At 35.9% G+C, this 21,986-nt stretch overlaps 1 protein-coding gene across 4 annotated transcripts in view; it reads left to right on the top strand.

Moving 5' to 3' along the window:
• sl (small wing phospholipase C gamma 1) overlaps positions 1 to 13,203 on the top strand; it is a 271,971-nt gene extending 258,768 nt beyond the window's left edge. For 3 of the 4 annotated variants that reach the window (XM_067093297.1, XM_067093291.1, XM_067093308.1), the window contains 2 exons: positions 6,518 to 6,688; positions 12,306 to 13,203. In XM_067093297.1, coding sequence (XP_066949398.1) covers positions 6,518 to 6,649 — 132 coding nt within the window. In that variant the 3' untranslated portion in view covers positions 6,650 to 6,688; positions 12,306 to 13,203. The remainder of the gene's footprint in view (positions 1 to 6,517; positions 6,689 to 12,305) is intronic. The other variant, XM_067093306.1, reaches the window with a different exon arrangement.
• The last annotated feature ends 8,783 nt before the right edge of the window (positions 13,204 to 21,986 follow it).

Here is a 21,986-nt window from a genome sequence, read left to right as displayed (position 1 = left end):
AAGGACTCCACAGCTTTTATACAGAAGGGAGTAAATAAAAAAAAAAGTTGGCTGAGATATATAAATGGCTCCACTCTCCTGAAGACAGGAAGTGCTGACTATAGAATCTCAGTGACTGGAAGACTCTCCTCAGCTGTACTGTAACATAGAAGCTACCTCATCATCAGGAGTTTCTCTCTTCACTGGATTGGAGTGGTAGAAGTCAAAGGTTATCTGATGAGACAGTTAGAGGAGAACCTCAAACCAAGTCTCCATACTAGTGGATTCCCAGTCCCTCCAAGACTGGTGAAGGCATGCCCCAGATAGAAGAAGGGTGATCAGAGGGAGCAGCAGGACTTCATCTGTGCTGGAATTCTGTATATGGAGCTTGAAGCTGGGCTTGCCCGGAAAGGAGAGCCCTGCTGATGTAGCAAATGGGGATGAGACATTGGAGGAACTTACAAGGACTGTTAATGTGGTCTAGTGGATCTGTAGCACTGACCAGAAAGAGTCATCTTGTCAGTAAGACAACTTGTATTGAGGAGTAGAACAGGTAGATGAGTATGATAAGGCTGATGCATCAAAGTTGATGATAATGCCCCTAGTGCCATTTGGGATGAATTTAACCCTCAACTCAGGAACTGGATCTTCTGGGAGAAGATCGGGAGCCATGGGATTGGACGGCACTCAGAAAGCAAAGCTCTGCCGCAGAAAGAATGCTGGAAAGTTCCTGCAAAGCAGCACCTCTGTAACAAATGTTAAAGATTGTACCGCAACCACAAGTTGACAAGGCCTAGCTATATCCTTGGCTGAAGGTGAGTTAACAGTCAACTGGTGGTACTGAGCATACATTCCTGCTAGTTCAGAGGGGCCAAGCTTTCACAGCAGAAGCACCGTCAGGTATGCATTTCAGAAGCCATCCAACAACCCAAGCAAGCTCTAGAGGGCAGTTACTTTTATGGTAATAGAGGGTAGTCATGTTTGTGGGGAGCAGCATAGAATACAATAGAATTTTCTCAGTTGCTGATTGTGAATAAGTCATTCATAACTTCTGCTTGACCCACCTGCAGTGGAGAGCATCCTTATGAAGGGAATTAAGGGATGTAACCAGCAGAAGGTCAGAGATTTTGGAGCTCTAATCCTGATTATTCATGGAGAGCAGTCACTGAGCTTTTACAAAAGTCTGGTGGGACAGTCAGTGTTGGAGATGTCATAGAGCCATGTGAGGATTTCCATGAAGATATAATCATTCAGGAGACCTTACAACCCCTCCAAATTTCCTTATCTGAGTCTTCTACAAACAATATCCAGTCCTTAGCTCAGTCAAATCTAGCTTTTCGTCGCTGTTCGAGGAAAACAGTGAATGAAAGAGTGCCCATAAGCCCTAGGGAAAAATTTTAAATTCTCTAATTATATTTGTTATTCACTTAACAAGAGTGGGGGACTAATGCAGTATTCAGAAGTTAATGAAAAAATGCAAAAGTATAGCCTTATAACATTAGTTTCTTATAGCCCACTACAGTCGACTCCCAGCATTCGCAGGGGATGCATACCACTACCCCCCATGAATAGCTAAAATCTGGGAATACTTAAAACCCCTCTAAAAATGCTTATAACTGCCTATTTTGGTAGTTCAAAACACCAGAAAACCCTGTAGAAAATCCTGTAAAATTGCTTATACCTGAATATTTTAATATTTTTATCACGAAAAGTGCATTTAGTCACGAAAATGATATGAAAATACAGTAATTTGTGAATATTTCTCTATGAAAAATACCATGAATAGGTGAATTTCCAGTGAATAATGTGTATACATATATGTTCCATAGAGAAATCCGTGAATAGGTGAAGCCGCAAATCCAGAATCATGAATAGGCAGGGATCCACTCTACTCTACTTAGACTCGTTGGGCTTACCATTTTCTGAAATTATTAACATCCCTCCCTGTCCCTGAAAACCCAGGGGGGCTGTTGGGAAGAATTAACACTTCCTTCACCTGTATACTACTCTGGTGACTCATGAGTCCCTTTCTCTCCCAGGACCTAGTCTTCTGCACCCATCCATGGCAATAACATCTCTTCTCTCAGTTATTCAGTACAGGCTTGTGAGGTATGTCGCATCTCAAAGGCTGTATCCTTATAAACAGCTAAGCGTAAGTTCTCTTAATTTTGCTTTCACTGCTAATTTTGCTCTTAAAGTTAACCCTCGTCCACGGTTACATTTAATTTTATTATCATTATTATTATTCAGAAGATGAGACCTATTCATATGGAACAAGCCCACAGGGGGCATTGACTTGAAATTCAAGCTTCCAAAGAATATGATGTTCATTAGGAAGAAGTAAGGGAAGGTAAGGGAAATACCGAAAGAAGAGATATCACTTAGTCGGAAAGAATAAAATTATAAATTAACAAATAGATAAAAATATATTAAAATGCAAGAGGAATAGTATTAGAGTAGTAATGCATAGTACCTTCGCTTGAACTTGTGAAGTTTCAGTTGCACTACACCCTCTGGAAGGCTGTTCCACAATCCAATGGTGTGAGGGATAAAGGACCTCTGGAACTGAGAAGTTCGACAGCGAGGCATATATACTGCATATTGGTGCTGCTGTTCAGCGAATCTGGTTGCTTTCAGCAGGTAAAGGGGATCAGGGATCAACTGTGAATGTGAAAGATTCCAGTTGGAACTTCTATTCAGCAAGTAGCTGACTTCCTCGTATTCCTCCGTAGGGAGAGAGCTACTTTCTGTGTCAGCCATTGGGGACTACAGGGCTGTTCTAGGGCTAGTTCTGCACCTGAAATGTGTAGATATTTCCTCCTCATGGGAGATCTCTATGCACCTCAAAAGTTTCGAACAGTCCTGTTCCCCAAGAAAACGTAAGCCTCCTAACTGGGATTTGACCCTCGTCCTTAGCAGCCTCATTCATGCACCATGTGAACCCTTACAGGGTTCATCAGACAGAAATTTGACCCTCAAGACAGTTTTCTTACTGGCTTTAGTCTCAACAAAGAAAGTAGGGGAACTTCATGGCCTCTCTTTTAATGTTAAACACTTAGGGGTTGGGGGTCAGTAACCTTCAAATTTGTCCCGGAATTCACAGCCAAGACTCAAAATTTATCCCCTCCCTAGAAGATTTTGTTGATAATGGTCCAGAGGAGTTACTTTTATGTCCTGTTAGGGTTCTGTGAAGCACTCCAAAGGGACTAGATATCTCAGGCCTGGTGTGTTGAAGACTTTTTGTTAGCATGGGCCAGAGCAAGAAAGAAGTATCCAAGAACCCAACTCTTTTTGGCTATGTGAAGTAATTAGATGAGCATACAGTACTTCTTCAAATGCAGACGTCAGTACTGTGCTTTCAAGAGCTCATGATGTTAGGGGCTGTGTCCCTTCCATCGCTTTCAGAAAGAACCTGTCAGTTCATTCCTTCTTCCTACGGGACGTTGTCCATTGGTCCTTGGACACTTTTTCTTTGGGTCTGGTGGTGGCTGCTCAACAAGTTGTGTAGCTCATCTAGTGCCCCTAGCTGGGCAGATGTATCTTGCCAAAGACGTTGTTTGTGAAAGTTAGAATGATTGGGGTGACTGGCCTTCTTCCTTTCTCTTTCTTCTCCTCTTCCAGTGGGCAGGGGAGAGATTTGAACCATCATTTGCTGGAACTGGCTAGATACAGGTGAGTGAGCACTAATTCTATTTTATATAGTATGATTGTTCCTACACAATACAAATTCTAGAAATAGAAGCAAGTCCTACCTTCTCTCTGACAAGAGGTGAGAGGGATTGACAGTAGAACAAGATCGATAGCTACCATTGGTTTTTGCTGTCTCCGACAATTACAAGTTCTTTTCTTCCTAGACAATGTAGACTGGAGTTTACATTGTGTCAAAGCCCAGATGTCTGGCTGTTGGGTAATCTTTCACTTAACAGATCAGAGGCATATGACTCCTTCCACTGCTCTAACAATTGACCAGGAAGTGAGCCCAGGTGAGCTGAACCACCAGTCTGTTCTAAAGCTTACTTTATCCTCCCACCATAAGAAAGTCTCTCCATATGTAAAGACCGATGGTTTGTTCCATGTATGAACAAATAACAAATTTTTAATCAATTTATATTTTTCATAACTAACAAACCTGAAGTCTTTACATAAATGGCCCACCTCAAGCCACCCCTCATACAGTTACCTGGGCTAGAAGACAACTAGTGCGTCATGGCGTATATGATGGGGAGAAGAGGTTAGGCTGGCTAATACACTCATGCCACTAACCTTGTTCTATTTTTAAGCTGGATCCAGCTGTGTGCTTTGAGATTCCCCCCACACGTAAAGACCTAAGGTGTGTTAGTTATGAGAAATACAAATTGATTAAAAATTAGTCATTTTTTAAAACTGGAAGACACTCCTTGCCTGGACATTTAAGCAACAGACTTCAAAGGTTGTTGAGGTTTCCTATGAGATCACCATGTTGATTGCAAAAACCAGGAAGAGCCATAACATTGGAGAGGGAGTCATAAAATCAAGCATATTTTGGGCAGCAGAACACGTTTTGGGGAAAGATAGTGCAAATAAGCTTCCCAAGTTTCACTATCAGTCAATTTCAAGGGAAGGATCGATGAATTTTCTCAAGACACCAAAGATCAAATTCTCAACCAAGTAAGAGATTCTCTTGTTTTTCCCATCCAATGTGACGAAACAACTGATATCACTCAATGTTCTCAGCTACTGATGTATGCTCGTTTCGTGTCAGGCAACAGTGTAAAAGAGGAAATGCTGTCATGTCACCCCATGGAAAGTTCTACAACAACAGCTGATGTTTTTCATTATGTATCAGACTTCTTTCAGGAAAAACAACTTTCATGGGACTGACTGTAAGAATGTACACTGATGAAACTCCAAAAGTTTGGATTCTTACAAGGGTGAAAGAAAAAGTCCATCTGTTGTAGGTACACAATGCTTGCTTCATCATGAAGTCTTAATATCCAGAACTTTACATGCTGAAATGAGGGATGTCCTGAATGTGGCTATAATAGTAGTCAGCTATGTATATCAAAGCTGGCACCCTAAACAGTCATCTCTTCAAACTGCTGTGTACGGGTATGGAATCTAAAAAAAGCTTGCTATTTCACATGACTGTAAGATGGCAGTAAAAAAGGGAACATGCTTGAATGGTTTTATGAACTATGAGGAGGAGTAGCAGTATTTCTAGATTCGCGTCAGAAGGCAGACCTGCATGACAAGTTCCAGTCTGAAGGCTAGTATACTTGGTGGATATCTTCAATGTGTTGAATGCTCTCAACCTTAAACTACAAGGGAAAATCATCAACATCATTAAGCACCATGACACCATTTGAACCTTCATGGCCAAAGTCAACCTATGGAAGTGTTAGAGTTCAGCAGGGAAATACAGCCAGTTTTAGTAATCTAGGTTCTGCTCTCATTCATTGTACCCTTGATTCTGATTTAATGAAGCAAATAATCACTCATCTATATGACTTGAAAGCAGAGTATATCTGATACTTCCAGACATAGATGAAAAGTGTGAAGCCTGGACATTCATCAGGAACCCATTTTAATGTGAAGTACCTGATGCTGTAGATGAAGTGCAAGAGGAGTTTCTTGAGTTTTAAGTTCAATTCCATAGCTGAAGAACACTTCAGAGAACTGGATCTTGAAATGTTGTGTGTCAAGTACCTTCCTGTTTACCCTCTGATCTCACATCAGACTCTTTGGATACTAAGTATGTTTGGGTCCACTTATATTTGTGAAGCTGCATTTTCCACTATTGTTGCTCTCAAGACCAAATACAGAAACAGTCTGAATGTTGAAGGGGACTTAAGCTGTGCACACTCTGGCATTCAACCATACATTCAAGATCTAGTAGCTAAGAAGCAGTGTCAACTATCTCACTGATTCATTCCCAAAAGAATAAGAACACCATTTCTCTTTCTCTTTGTTTTCATTTTCCTTTAAATCTGGGAGGGAATTATAGATGCAGGGGGGCCATGGAGGGAAGGACCAACTCTTAGAGGGGGTATGGTAATAAAAAGGTTAAGAACCAATGATCTATATTATTACAGTATTGTTATTATTATTATTATTATTATTATTATTATTATTATTATTATTATTATTATTATTATTATTATTATTATTATTATTACCACATTGTTGTTTGTGTATAGGAAACTAGGTTAGTAGAGGTGAGAAGGGTACATGGCCTCTTTTCTTAATTTTGTGCAAGCTTGGTGAATAACTTACATTAGATCTTTAGAAAATCTCTTTGGTAACATCTTTTTGTTCCCTCAGTTTCAAAGAAGTTTGCATTTCACAAGCATTAATGGATGAACCCTCCCATAAATTTTTTCCTCCAAATACAATCATATTGCTGCTTTTTTGTTTGAAGTTATACTGGACTTGAGCATGAAATGCCTTTTCTTAAGAACAAAACCATCATTCTTGATATCAAAGAAAGCATAGCCAAGGTGTCCAGAAACTTTGGCCTTGTAAAGAGGACAAAGCCTTTATTAACTTTTTATATTAACAGGATAGTGAACTTGCAATTCACGAACATCGTTTAGAAGTCATTAAAATACTAGAAGAATTAAAGCTTGAAGGTAATGAAGAACTGGTAAAAAATTTGGAATCATGGTTGTCTCGCTGCAAATATACACCTTAACCTGTTGGATATGCAATGTTTTCGCCTTGGTACATAAAGGTAAGGTGGTGTCATGCACTGTTGGGCCATTGATTTTTGCTAAATGCTTCAACTTGATTGGTTTTGTTTTACTCTTTAACACCATTGTTCCAGTTTAAATTCAAATATAGGTATTAATTGTTATTTTTGTGAAATTTAGTAGTTTCTGATTTCTTAAGAAATGTATCTTGCAACTCCCACAAAATATTCTTGACTTTGGAGTTGAATGTGAAATATAATGTCAGAATTCCATCATTATTACATATTGTTAATAAGTTTGCCAAGGCCACAACTGCTTATTGAGATGGTATAAAACCTTATGTGACCAGCCAGTACAACCTTCCTTATGCCTACCCATTTTACCTAGCTAAATTTTAAAAATTTTGTTTTATTTTTAGGTTTGTTATTGTTTACTTTCTGTTTCTTCTCCTATGTTATATTTTTTTCTTCCCAATGAATGTGTGATATTTTCTCTTTATATCATGGAAGATACGGGACATTGTGCTACCCTAGGAGCTGAGTTGTGAAGTTGCTATTGAAGAGGGCAGTGAGAAAGAGTGGTAACAGCCTGGATGAAGTTGAAAGAGATTGCTAGAATATTGATAATTAACTATCCTTTTAGTTTACTTATACATGGTTTCCTTGTTTGGCATTTTGGGGAACGTTTAGTCTCCAGGAAATGCTTCAGTCATTTGATGGTTAGAAGTTTTATTTGAGGTAACAGGAATTGTTTCACCCAAGATTCTTTAGCCTGCTGTAGGTCTCTTAATTTTATACGAACCTCAGCAATTGTAGGCCTGTCTGTTTTTCCACTATTGAACATTGCTTGATAATTAGTGTTCCTCCTCTGCAAAACTCATGCCCCTTGATACTTCTCTAACCCCTATCAGATCTCTCACTACTCTCTTTAATTCAGATTTTTCTGTGCTTACTGTTGCATTAGCAGATTTGTAGATTTTGTAGATATGCTCATATTTTGAAGACACGCTGTGATGCTATCTGTACAGCCTTTCCCTTTGTCTGTATGTCTTTCCCTTTGTCTGTATGTCTTTTATCACCCACATACTGAAGTATATCACCAAAAACTGGCTCAATTCTACCCATATTGTTGTAGATAGTAATGATGCCCCTCACCTTTGTTAGTTGTGAGATGGAAGAAACTATTGAATGCAATAAATATTGTTTTGACCATCATATCACTACCTCCAATACTGAATTATGTACTGCCTTTCAGAGTGATTACTTGATGGTTTTCTGACTGTGTTGTCATCAGTTAGCTTAACTTTTGCTGCTCACTTTATAGTGGGTTGATATGACTTTTTTATTTCCCTTCCCTTGAAAAATTGTTGCTTGAAATACCAAAACTCATAAATTCCTCTCAAGTGTTTTCATAACATCTGTCAAGCCATGTTTTCCCACATACACTCGGTGGAACTTGTAATGCTTGGATTACACAGTTCAGTAGCTGTTTCTTTGCTTTTACAGCCAAGCTTTGGTATTCTCACATTGCTTTTATTCCTGACTCGTAACCTTCCTTCGAGAGGCTTTCGTTATGGTTTAAACCAGCTTTATTATTTGCATTTTGTGGCTTTTTTTATATTGACTAAATCTTGAAAAGGGCAGTATGTTGATACTTTTCTTCCTACTCCTTAATTTGATCACTACCACTCATCCATTTTGCTGAGAGAGACACTGAATCAAAATATTCTTAAGAATTCATCCTATTATCCTATTATTCGTATTTATTTTAAATATGTTAAGAGAAAGATAAAAATCTTGTGTCTGCATCATCTAATGGAAAAATAATAGCTTTTTTTCCTATATGTTTCTCTTACAGCTCTGAAAAACACTATTACATCTTGCTTCCATTAGCATCTAGTGGAAAAGCCACTCTTAACCAGCGTTTATTTGTTAATTCCATTCTCAGCATTCCAGTATACCTGTTCTTCATATCTGATCCTTTTGTTACACTAAAGCAACTACATTTCAGCAGCTATAACCTGATCTTTGACTCTAACCTTCATGCTTAAAGATTAGGTAACTTTCCAGTTTTAATAGACCTTATTGAATCAGCTACATGAAAATCTCCAGACTCAGTAAAAAATGGACGCTTCTGTCTCTTTAATAGTTGTCATTTTCTCCTATGGGAAGAGAGAATCTATCTCAGCCCTGTTGAAGTACCATTTAGTGCTATCACAGGTCTTTGCACCATATGAACTGGATCTGAAAAACTGTTGTGCACAACTCACTCTTCTGAAACTTTCAGGTGTCTTTTTCACCTGAGATGCTCCCTTCAAAGTTGAACCTTACCTCACTAATTAAGGGTAGTTAAGAATGGTTTTTTGAGAGGTTAGTCTCTTTACTTGCCTTGCTTTTGTAAGAGTGGTAAGTGAGCTTCAGTTTATATGCTGAGGTGACACGTCCCCTTGGATGAAGTTTAGCTTGCCATACTTTTGCTGTGAGCTCCATAACTAAAATGCAGTGTGTGTAAGGATGGTGTTAAGTTGCTGTTTATCATCATTGTCTTTCTCATGGGTGCTTTGAGGGGGCAAGATGCAGCAGTGAAGCTTGAGTTGGGTGCTTTGAGGGGGCAAGATGCAGCAGTGAAGCTTAATCACTCAATGAAGTTTTGAGATAGGGGTTTAGAGTCTTCCTCTTCCAATAAAAAAAAAAAACAAAGTCTGTAAGGATTCAGGAATTCTGGCCTCCAGATAAGTAACAAAAACCAGTTTTGTAATACTGTAAAGGCTTGGTAATATAGCTTACAAAATATTTCAGTAACAACTCTTACAGTAATTGCAAGTAATTATTAGCATATCCTAACCCACATTTTTATTTATCATTCAAGAATCATGAGTTTATATACTATAATTTGGTTTCAGTTATAAGCAAAATGAGTTGCCTCCTAGAAAATTTAGCTTAGTTACAAACAAGATAGGTAAAATACACAGAATTCTTACAACAAAAAAGACATAAGCATTTTGATGATTTGACACACAACACTGCTTTCTATATAGAAATAAAATTAGTAGCATTCTGTAAACAATGCATATGTGGATACACATGCATACATACATTCATAGGATGAAAAATATATATGTACAGTTGACCCCCGCTTATTCGTGGTTCAGCATTTGCGGCTTCAGTTATTCGCAGATTTTTCTATGGAATATATATCCACATTTCTTTGCAGAGAATTCGCCTATTCGCGGATTTTTTCATAGAGCAATTACCGTATTTTCTTGTTATTTTCATGACTAAATATTTTAGAATGATAGTTTAAGATATATTTGGTGTTTGAACTATGAAATTAGGCAGTTATAAGCATTTTAGAGGGGTCTTTGGTGTTTGAGCTATTAAAATGGGCAGTTATAAGTGTTTTTAGAGGGGTTTCGTTATTGGCATTTTCGGTATCCACGGTGGGTGTGGTACACATCCACCGCAAATACTGGGGGACGACTGTACTATACTGTACTGTGTTTGAGCATTAAGGACACATTAGTAATAATAATAATAGTGTTGAAAATTATAGCTGTTTCCAGGGCATTTAATTTGTATAGTCTTCTCTATTCGCACTCTGGTGATCATCTATGAGAGTACAAAAGTGAATAAATTGAGATACATGATAAACAAGTACATATATAGCAGGCAGAGTGTTTTATAATTGATGGGTCGGTTACAATTAGTGGGCTAGATTTGGATTGGTTGTGGGTCGATGACGAAAACTGTCCCAGGGGTGTTGTGATCTTCCATGCCTAACTGGTGTTGCTGGCTGGAGGTGGGTGTTGGCTCAGGTACCCCCTACTGTTGTGGTTGGTATTATAGGTTGCTCAGGTGACATGCTGTCAGCATGACTCTCTCTCTCTCTCTCTCTCTCTCTCTCTCTCTCTCTCTCTCTCTCTCTCTCTCTCTCTCTCTCTCTCTCTCTCTCTCTCTCTCTCTCTCTCTCTCTCTCTCTCTCTCAAGATGACGTCTGGTTCTGGGTGATTTCTTATATTTCTCTTATGATGGGGTGGAGAAATTTAGTTTCTTTCACAGTGTTAATGTTTGGGTCTTTTTCTGATACAGTATACAGAGTGCCTCAAGAAGGCGCATGCATTGTCGGTCTGGTGTTTGGTCTACAATTTCTGTGTTCCTTATAAGTTTGGCTCTTTCTGATCATTTGTTAGATTTTGTGTAAAGTGGTTAAAGATGGCCCCTTCTTGAGTGGTGTCATCCTTCCACCGGGCATGTAAACTCGTAGATGACACTACTTCTCTTCAAAGACATTTCTGAGAGCATTAGGTTGTTTTCAAGAAGTAGCCAGCTACTTCTTAAAAACAACTCACAGAATCTTGTATGTAAAAGACTTAGTGAATTAGGGCAATATGGAAAAGTAACCAAAGTTAGTAATAGAGATGTGTAGAATGGGGAAAGAGACTCAAGATTACAAATGAATGGGTGTCTGCTGTGTGAGATAAAATCTTGAAATCGCTGTACTGAATGTTGCGCTCACATTTTTCTTTATACAAATAGCACTTCAACTAACAGATGCCTTGGGGTTCTGGCTTTCTGATAAGTAACAAAGTTTTTGAAGTAACAAAGACTATATATTATAGGCAGTACTTGAATATTTTATAGATATCTCACAGCTAACAGCAATTTCATAATTCCTAACTTAAATTAACCAGTATTTACACTTGACATTCAATTTAAGGGATTTATTTAAAAGTGTGTCACATCCAATATGGCAGTATTGTAAAATGTAATTACAGTATAATATTGCAGCTTATAATTACAGAAGTCCACTGAGGTAAGGTCCATTAAGTTGAGGTGTTAATTTTACAAATTTTAGAGAATTATTTCTGTGGTAAAACTGACCTCTGACCTGTTGACTGACACCTTTATGACAATCAATGCAAACCTTCAGCAAATGGTTGGAATTACCTACAAGGTTCTCAAATTACTGTACGTATGGGACAAGTAGATAAATACACTATTGAAGATTGCATCAGTTCTGGTGGGGTATCTTAGACTCTTTCATGGTAGTCAACATTGTTACTAGAACCCACAGATTTGACACCATGTTTGCACTTGGCACTTGTATGCATTGCTTCAATGGGTACAGGCATTTGCTTGCAAAAATGGAAATACAAATAAAAACTTAACATAAGAAAATATTATTAGTGTAGATATATATTTTTTAAGGTGCAAAGTACTGTACCAAAGATACATTGTGCTTCCCCTCTCAAGGATTTATTATTTCAACACTTACAGTGTGCTTAATGCTTAATGATATGCACTATGCTTTAGTATATACCATTGGATTTTTATTTCATCTTCTAAGGCATGAATCTTTTAGTAATTTCAATAGGAGTAAAATTGAAATTTCATAGTGATGCTTTGACTTTATTTGGCTATACTAAGTGCCCATAAATGTGGTAGTTTGGTTTAAATAGCTGTTAAAATATTATGCTAAGGAAAATCAGAGTTTATATTCAGTAGAAATCTCCATGTTTATGGTAGGTACAGTATATTTTTTTTTATTGGCCATAATTTCATGAAGGAAAATTGATTTGGTATTTGATACATAAGTATTATATTGCTAAATTATGAAACATTTTTTATTGTCATTATGGTTTCATGTTTTTCTTTTCAGAGTACTTAAAAATACTTAGGACAGAAAATTTTAAGCAGATTTTTATGAAAGAGTTTTCAGCATGTTAAGAACATTCCTTCAGGAAATGGACATCATAAATGCTTTCATCACCGGTCTGCCAAATTTTGCTGAGAGAATCTCTCAAGTGCAAAGCTTTTGTATCTCTTGATACCTTGTGTCACTCTATCCATCCATCAAGTCTTTCCTATTTATACCAGCCATGTTGGTTGACATTTCACATCATTGAGATAGGGTGCTTCAGGTCCTTAAATATAGCATGATAGTGTGCTTAAATGGTTTAAAGTTTTGTAGCAATTGCTACTACTATGTAGTGCAGGGATGTCTTTGCATAGACAATAAAATTCAGGTGATTTTACTATGTATGTTAACAAATATCTCAAAACCTTATTATCCAGAGATAAATTAGAAATGTTTAAAATCATCTTTTCTTACTTTCCATTATAGGCAAAAGATTGGAGAAGTAATTTATCGGATATACTGTATTTCCAAGGTGCGGAAGACCTTTTTGGCTAACTGAGTAAGAGTCGATGAATAGTTTAGAATGTTTCACACAGCAAAAATTTTCAAAGAATGAGGAGCATAAAATTCAAAACTTGAAAATGTGTCAGTTGTGTGGTGTAAAATTAGCTGCACTGTCAGCATAGGGGCAGAATGTAATCCTGAATTATTATGTACAGGTACACAATCCTTTATCTGAAATCCTCGGGGCCAGATGTGTTTTGGTTTTTGGAATGTTTCAAATTTTGGAACTGTGGGTCAGGAGCATAATCAAACATCACTGCTGCAGCAAAAACATATGACAGGCAGTCTTCGGCTTACTACAGGGTTTCCGTTCTTATGCCACGTCGTAAGCCGAAAATCGTTGTAAACCCAAAAATTGTAAAAAATCCTAAGAAAACCTTACTCTTAATGCTTGGGGTGTATTGAAAATGATGTAAACTGCATTTTTATTGAGTTTTTCATAAAAAAAAACCTCCAAATTTTAATTATTCTGTCATTTTGGAGCCATATTTCTTCCGTCGGATCGGTGTACAATGCGTCGTAACCCCAGAACATGCATCGTAAACTGGGAAATAATTTCTGATAAATATATTGGAAAAGTGTCGTAACCTCAGAATGTCGTAAGCCGGACCTGTTGTAACCCGGGGACTGCCTATAGTATTTTTTCCTTTTTACGTGGTTTTTTTATTATAGTTATTTATTCATTATAGTTTATTATTACTTATATTATACTGTTAAATGAATGTGAGATAATTAAGATCATCAATAATAAGATATTGGGACAATTAAGACCATATGTTCACTAACACATTTTGTTTTCAACAAAAACATTCCGTAAAATGCAAAAATATACATTATCAAAATACAGTAATGTAACTCAACTTATGAATTTTAATGATAAGTAAGATGATAAAATACATTTCATTATATCAGTCTTGGAGAGGGTTGTTCGTTATTGTTACTAATGTCATCAGTTTGCAGTTGCACATTTGAGGATGGTCTGGGAACAGGATTTGCACTATATTGAAGTTAAAATTATTGTTAAATTCTTGTTTTCATGAAGAAATAATTATATAAAGCAAATTATTGAGTAATTTTTGCCATCAACAGTCAAATAATCGTGATCATGGAAATGTTCAAACTTAGTGCCATATGCACAATTTGTGAACAAAATATGTTTATGAATAGAGCAGAAGTTGAGGCATTGGCTAACAGCTCTCCATGGCAACCAGCCAACCTGTCAGGTTTTAGCTGGATTCTGTCTGAGAAAGAATGTTTTGCTCATGTGAAGCTGATGATGACATAAGTGAGTGTTTTGAATATAGTACATCGTTTTTAATAGTGTATATATTTTACTGATTACATGAAGAACAGAATGAATTCCTTCTCATTACTTTGAGTGCAGAATTGTTGGTTCAGAGATTCTTCAGCAGCAAAATAATTTTTGTTTTTGTTTCAGAAGATATTTACTAACGCTGTGTTGACCTTCCTTCAAAGCAAAATTCATCTCTTTAATCTCTCTAGGAATGTTAATCCATTTCTGTTTACCTGCTGGTCACACCCTTTATAGTCCGTGCGACTGACAACAATACAATTTCTCTGTTTTCGTCTTCCAAAGATGTATTACCTCTACACACATTTTTTAAAATGGCGCAGGACAATTCGGTACCAGACAGTTTGGTACCGGACAGTCCAGTGTCAGACAATTTGGTACTAGGTTTGGTACCAGACAAGTCGCTACCATCAATATTATTAAAAATAAAAACACAAAAACACAATGTATGTAGATTGTTTAATTATCAGTGGTAAAAAAAGAGAATTTATAATGCTTAGAAAATTTAAACTGGTATTAAAATTAATATATTTAATCAAATAAAACAACAAAATGAATTTTTGCACTTATTATTGAACACAATACTAAAACAAATCTTAAGATTTGATATTATGAGCAATCCCTTTTAAAAATATTTTCTCTTTGTTCAATCATATTTCTGTACCAGATGCAGGATGCACTTGTTGCAGTCCTTTTACTTTTTCTTTGGAAATACTTTCTCTCCTAGTTTCAACTTGTGTCATTTTTTTTTTTGGCCAATATGTCTTCTTTTTTAAGGTATCAGTGGGATGGTTACTGGAGACTGCTTTGATTAACGTACTGTGAAATGCTTCCAAACTATTGATAGTACACGGTTCTTCTCTCATGCAACGTTCATGTACGTTCCATGATTCTATAAAAAATTTAGAATCTAGTCTCATTCTTCTGTCACCTCTTCCCCTCACAAACAGCACAGCAAATTTGTTTTCGGGAAAGTATCAAAAAACGTATTTGCACAACTTTTTCAAAGTCCATGATTTTATTTTCAGGTCCTTCATTATTAACCAAGTATTTAACTTTTCTGAAAAATCTGCCATATGTGGTTTGGGATTTATCAGGTAGTAAAGCATATAATCTTTGGGCACTGAAGTTGTTAATTTAAATGTGCAATACATACAACTGAAGGTATATAGTAGGGCAACTCTTGAAAGTTTCGTCTCCTGCCCAGTTCTCGCATTGCCTCAAATCTTCATGGGCTTCATCGGTTGCAAAAATTAAAATTCATTCAGGGTCATCTAAGCCACTGTCGACTTGTAAAAACATGGGTCCATCATCAAGACAGGACTACTGTTGTGGTATAGAGAAGCCAACATTCATCTGAGTAATTGGTGGATGATTGGGTTCAACAGATCTCCAACATCTAACAATTTGATTGACATGTGAAACTCTTGGCACTTCAGCTAATGCACACTAAAATTCTCTCAGTTGAAAAAAAATACCTGACCACAGTAACAATACTGTACTTTAAAATTAGCTGAAAATATACAAATGAAAGGGTCACCATCACTTGACTTAGAATAATCGTTTCATATCTCAAATGAGTAGTTTAATTAAAAGCCTTCTGTTACTGAATTGTCCCAATATCGAGTTGTCCGGTGCCGAATTGTCCAGTACCGAATTGTCCGGATACCTTTTAAAACATTATGAACACACACACTGTGTACATATGTGCTAATGCCTATTGGTTAGAGACTAAAATTAGCAGTATCTTTTCCAGAGAGAGAGAGAGAATTCATCTCTTTAGTCTCCCGAAGAATGTTAATCCATTTCTGTTTCCTGCTGGTCACACCCTTTATAGTCCATGTGACTGAAAACAACAAAATTTATGTTTGTTTTTTGTCTTCCAAAGATGTATTATCAGTACTATACATTTTTAAAACATAATGAACACACACACTCACAGTGTGTGTGTATATATGCTAATACCCATTTGTTAAAGAGATTCAAATTAGCAATATCTTTTCCTGAGAGAGAGAGAGAGAGAGAGTATTTAGGACTCTAAGACTTGGCAGATGTACAATTATTTTATTATCATGGGATTTTTTTTTGTTAATTTTGGGATTTTCTAAGGTCAATTCTTGTATCTTTGTAAGAAAAATAATTTGAGTAGCAGCACACACCCAAATGATTCAGGTCAGCCATTAGCACACCAAACCACCAACCTTATGAATTGCTGCTCTACTCTCAACAAAATGTTTTTGGTTTTTCGAGCTTTTCAGTTCTTAGAATTTTGGATAAAGGATTGTATACCTGTATCATAATTATCATAATGATAATAATAAAACTATTATTATAATAAGTTAGGCTTAACACATGTCTGTAGACTCACAGGACTTGCCTGAAGGATCTGCTCTCAGATGAGAGGTAAAAATGAGAACAATGAAATTTCTTGAGTTGAACAGTTGAATAGATAGAGCCAAGGGAATAAATTGAAAATACAGGGCAGATTACAACACAGTAGGGCTTAAAGGATGTTGCCAAGACTCTTGTACCATCATTATTGAGCCATATAAGGCACACAGTAAGTGTAATCACTCAGTGGGGTCCAGTCCAAAGAAACTTTAGTGTAGACAACTTCTAGTCGGTCTCTTGGAGCTTTTTTCTTTTCTTAAATTCCATATGATCATCTTGAACTCACTGTTAGATATTAATCATCCCTATAGTACTTCAGTTGGCAGGATGTTAGTGATCTCACTTTTAAAGAAATTTGTAAAAACGGAAAAATATATTTTGGTTTATTTACAATATATATTAGTTGAAGTTTCATCACATATTAGTGGAGGATAGTGTAGTTGCAAATCAAGAGTATAGAGATAGAAATTACATAGTATGAGAGGGATGTTAGAGATTGTTCCATAGTTTCAGGCTTTTAGAGATTGGCAAAGGCAGGTTATTTTGGATTTTTTGTTAAATGGATGGATTATTGAGTTTTCTTGTTCTGCATGCTTAAAGTTAGGCTTCTGAAGGGTCTAGTAAGCTGTGAACATCTGTTGAAACCTTATAGGTTAAGTACTTTAAAAGGCTTGTAATTTATTCATTTATCATGATCAGTGTATAAGTTATTTGCTGTCGTATTTAGTTGTGTGAAACTGCTAGCTCTTCTTCTTGGTTATTTCTTATTATGATTGATAATTTGATATCTTTTATACTTTATAATATTAGCAGTAGTATCTTGTTTTTTGAAGTGATATTTTGTCAAAGAGATGATCTTGTGTTTATGTACAGTGTTTGTACTAGGACATGAGAAGATAATTACTCAGGAAACTATGATAGTCATAAAATGGTGGAGGAAAAAATCTTGTAACAAAATCATGCTTTCAAAATTATTGAAATACATACCAGATACACATTGAAGGTAAAATACAGCTGTAATAGATTTAAAAGCTTTGTCTCATTGAGAATAGCAGGTCATCTTGAAACAGTATTTAGAAACTCAAGAAACAAGCAAAAAGAAAATAAAAACAATACTTGAAGATTCTGATTACTATTGTGATTACCAAGTTTGTTGTCTTTGAGGTTTGTTTGATGTCATACCATTACATTTAGAATATCTTATTACATATACTTTTGATTTTTAGAAAGTAAAGTAAGGTCGGTAACATATGTATGAATGAAAAATGGTTTCCAAATGTGTTTAGTAATTTTTGAAAGGGATGTTTACTTCATGAATAGTAACTTTGGATATCCAACAGGCAACTTAGCATTGATATCTGAGTGTGCATAGTTCCCAGTAGGTGAGACCTAAGCAGGCAAATGGAAGTGAATATTTAATTTTTGATATTGCACATTGTGTTACTGAGTAGCTTACAATATTCTCAAACCACTGCTGTACTGCTGAGAGCAAATATCATAAAAATAATGTTATATGAGAAGCCCATTACTTATGTTAACCATTTCATTTATCACAAAATATGCCCAGACAAAAATTCTCCAAAGAAGGAAGTGTAGAGGTAGCAGTACATGTATAAGTGAGTAGCATGCATCTTTAGTGAGATTCATTGAGTCTTGGTTTTAAATGCTGTGGATTTTGTGTTTTTTTTATCTTTATTTAAAAGTTTCATACTGCTTTTAGGGATAACCAACAGGCCTTTGGAAATTAAGGCCTTTTGGCAGTAATGGGGCAGTTAGTTCATATTTTTTAAGAGGGTTTTAGGCAGTTAAACCCATCATCTTCATCCCCAAATTCCTCTTCTCTTTTCTCATGATTGCATCCTACCGCCAGACTTTCAGGGTCACCTGCTTATAAGTCACACCCCATGTGGATATCTATTGAGGTTTGGTCATAATCCACATCTACTTCGTACAGTCTACAGCCTTCTGTTTTATACAGTTTCATGGGTTTGATACAAATTCACAGCTCCAAGACATGGTGAAATGAATTTTCCATATAACTTTACAATACTAATACTGTAAGTAGTACCCCCTTATCTGCCCACATTCTTTTTGTAAGAAAAGAACTAAACAGAGAATGGGCAGACTTGACAGTTGATATTGATGGATCTCACTTCATGTGCACTAATCACCTTTGCAGTACTGCTATGCTATTCTCTTCTTCCTTCAGAGAATTATTGTGCAGCAAGATTTCCTGACAAAACTAAATGGTCACTTTAAGCAGTGTGTTTGCTTTGAAAAAATTTATTTTGTTTTATAAAAAACACCTTTAATTACCTTACTGCTAAAGGATGAAAATTCTTTAGCCTATCAGAAATCACAAACACTGAAAACCTCCAAAACGAAGTTTTTTGATTGGTTCCCAGACAATTTGCAACTGCTCTCTGTGTCATACATTGTGCTTTATTTTATTCCAAGTTCTGATGAGATTTATATCCCTTAATAAAAAGTTATTAATATCAGTCTTTGTCAGTATACTGTATATGCATAGTGCATTACATATTTATGCAAAAGTTCAGTCACAACAATTGATATTCGATTGCCAAAATTCAGGTAGCTTATGTCATGTGTGATTAGTGTAAGGATTTTGTAAATTTTTATATACCTTACCAAATGAATAGCAGTGTTACTGCAATATACCTAAAGATTAAAAATACATTACAGGTCGACCATCACTAATCGAGGACTAATTTCGGCTAGTGCATTTTCAAATTATATCTAAGTTAGTGTTTGACTAATTAATAGGCCTAAAAACAAACGTCCGGTAGATTAAATGCAAATTTTCATACATTTAACCAGCTTTACCAAACCAATGGCTTATCTGATGATTAATTACTGTCTCTTGTACTTAAAAATCACTTATTATACCATACAAAACAGTCGTAAACAGCAGCAAGCAGTGACATAACCGAATCGAGAAACGAAACAGCGGTTTACCGGTGTTAGTTTACTGTAACTATTGTATGTTTATTAAGTTGCATCACACTGACTTATTAAAAATTTGCCAGTTGTCAGTGGTGACTTCCATTATGAAAAATGAAATGATTTTTATTTATCTTTCATGCAGTTGAGAAGGTCTTAAGATAGTATGACTCTGAATTTAGGCTCCAGCTGAAAATAAAATGAATGATGTGCAAAATGTTTTGGAATAGGCGAAAGCAATGTCCGGTACTGATGAGATCACAACTTTACTTGATTTTAAAATTTACTGCAACAATAAATAAAGATATGCATTTTTAACCCAGCTTTAATAAGTCACAAAAAATGTGTCTCCGAATTAAGTTTTATCAAACATAAATGGCAGTGATGATGTTGGCAAAACACAATCAGATGATGTTTTTGAGAATGTGAACATCATCAGAATGCAAATGGCACATGATCGTACTGTTCATGCTTTATAATATGATAATGTGACAATAAATACAGTATATCTGAATACATTAGGTAAAACACTAGTTTTATTTAAATTAACTTTATTTTAAATATGTGTGCATTTTGCCTTTGATAAAGGGCTACTAATCAGTGGAACAGTTGACAGCCTAACTGGGGCCAAATGTTCACACCTATAATTAAAGTAAAGTAAAGTAATTAAAAATTACTTGGGAAAGTCACACAATACAGGAGTACTGTATGTACAGTAAACATGAATTTTCACATTAATTGGGACCAGAAAGAGATTAAGGGATTGTAAACCTGTAGTGATAATAGCGAGCAGAAAAGGAATTTAGCTAGAAGCGCATGCACACACACAACAGCTAAATCCAAGAGCTGATCTGTCTGCGGAGTACCGTTAACCAAGAATATGAACACAATCATAAAAAATAAACAATTAAAACTGTGGCTGTTGTTAAAGGAATCAAAAGAGTGACAAAACAGGTTCTTAAACTCGAGGAAGTAGGAAAAACCCATCGGCGCAGAAATGATTTTTGAAATGGCATTGTCTGGGGTGATCTGGTATGAATGAATTCACTTTGCATTATTCTTTATGGGAAAATTTGTTTGGTACTTCTCGTGCCTTCTGGAACCAATTAACGAGGAATACCGAGGTATCACTATATAAATGAGAATAGCATTAAATATAAATTAGATAATCACATGTGTCACAACATGAAAAAAACAAGCTGTAGGAAGTTCTCCCATATCAGCGAATGAGTTTGTGCGCTCGTACGTACCCTATGCGCAAGATTGCACTTTTCTTTTAGGTTGTAAAAATAAGAAAAAAATGAGACAATACAGTAAAAATATGTATGAGAATAGCCTATATGTAATATAAATAAAATAATCATAAGTGTAATAACACGAACCAAAACAAGCTGTAACAAGTTCCCGATGCCAGCAAATGAGTTTGAGAGTTCGTACGGACCCTATGCAAACCATAATTCTTTTGGGTAGCAAAATTAAAAAATGAGAAAATATAGTAAAAATATAGATGTCAGTAGTGTAAAATATATAAAAAGAGTTCTAAGATGAAGATGGGAATCCTGACAGCCCTTCACCTCAAGACATGTAATGTGCATAGTTGCAAATTCCAGCTCTTTGGAATTGCCTGTACCATTTATTTTGCCCATGCTTCATTAAAATTTCACTTGATTTTCATTTAATATTTCTTTTGCCTCATTAACCAACTTGTACTGATTTACAGGGTATTTCAAAGGTAGGGTGCGGTGGTTAACTGTTATGTGTATTCTAACCTAATCAGTGTGTAATCCAGGAGAATCATTAATCCGGAGCCCTGCAGGTCCCAATGATGCCAGATTAGTGGTGGTCGACGTGTACCAGTAATTAATGTGAGAGTTGTTATGCATAGGCTTGACTTTAGCAAACACACATGCATAAAATTTGTTTAATTTTTATTATATTTTTAGGCAGTTGCATACAAACACACACACGCATACACAGGATACACATGTAGCATATAAAAGTACATTTTGGCATCTTTAACATACCTTTGTATAATTTTGCCTTTGGTTTACAAGACCCTCCTCAGATAGCATCCTAATTTAAGAAAGTAGTTAAAATATAATAATCAGATATTTTGACATATGTCTGGCAGTGATCTTTACCAAGGGACTTATCTTTTAAATACTGACAGTGTTAGAATAATAGAGATGAAAGGCAGAGCAGTGCTGTCCAAAAACATAAATATAGGATTTAAAAGTTTTATATCTTAATACTGTCATGTTTTATATTACCATAAAACTTATTCTAATATTTTATATATATTTTTGTACACAAACTAATATACAATGCACAAAGTTTAAACAGAACGCTGAAATGGACACTATTAAGGTATAAGTCAAGAGATAGTCAGGAATCAAAGGGTTAAAAGGTCATTCATGTTCACATTGTTGCTTCAGCATTTGCCTTGTAGATCCGTTGTTCTATTTATGATTACG

This window comes from Macrobrachium rosenbergii, chromosome 4 (assembly GCF_040412425.1).
Source record: "Macrobrachium rosenbergii isolate ZJJX-2024 chromosome 4, ASM4041242v1, whole genome shotgun sequence".
In the NCBI taxonomy this organism is placed as follows: domain Eukaryota; kingdom Metazoa; phylum Arthropoda; class Malacostraca; order Decapoda; family Palaemonidae; genus Macrobrachium; species Macrobrachium rosenbergii.
The sequence above is the reverse complement of the archived record's forward strand: the minus strand, read 5'-3'. Positions and strand labels throughout refer to the sequence as shown.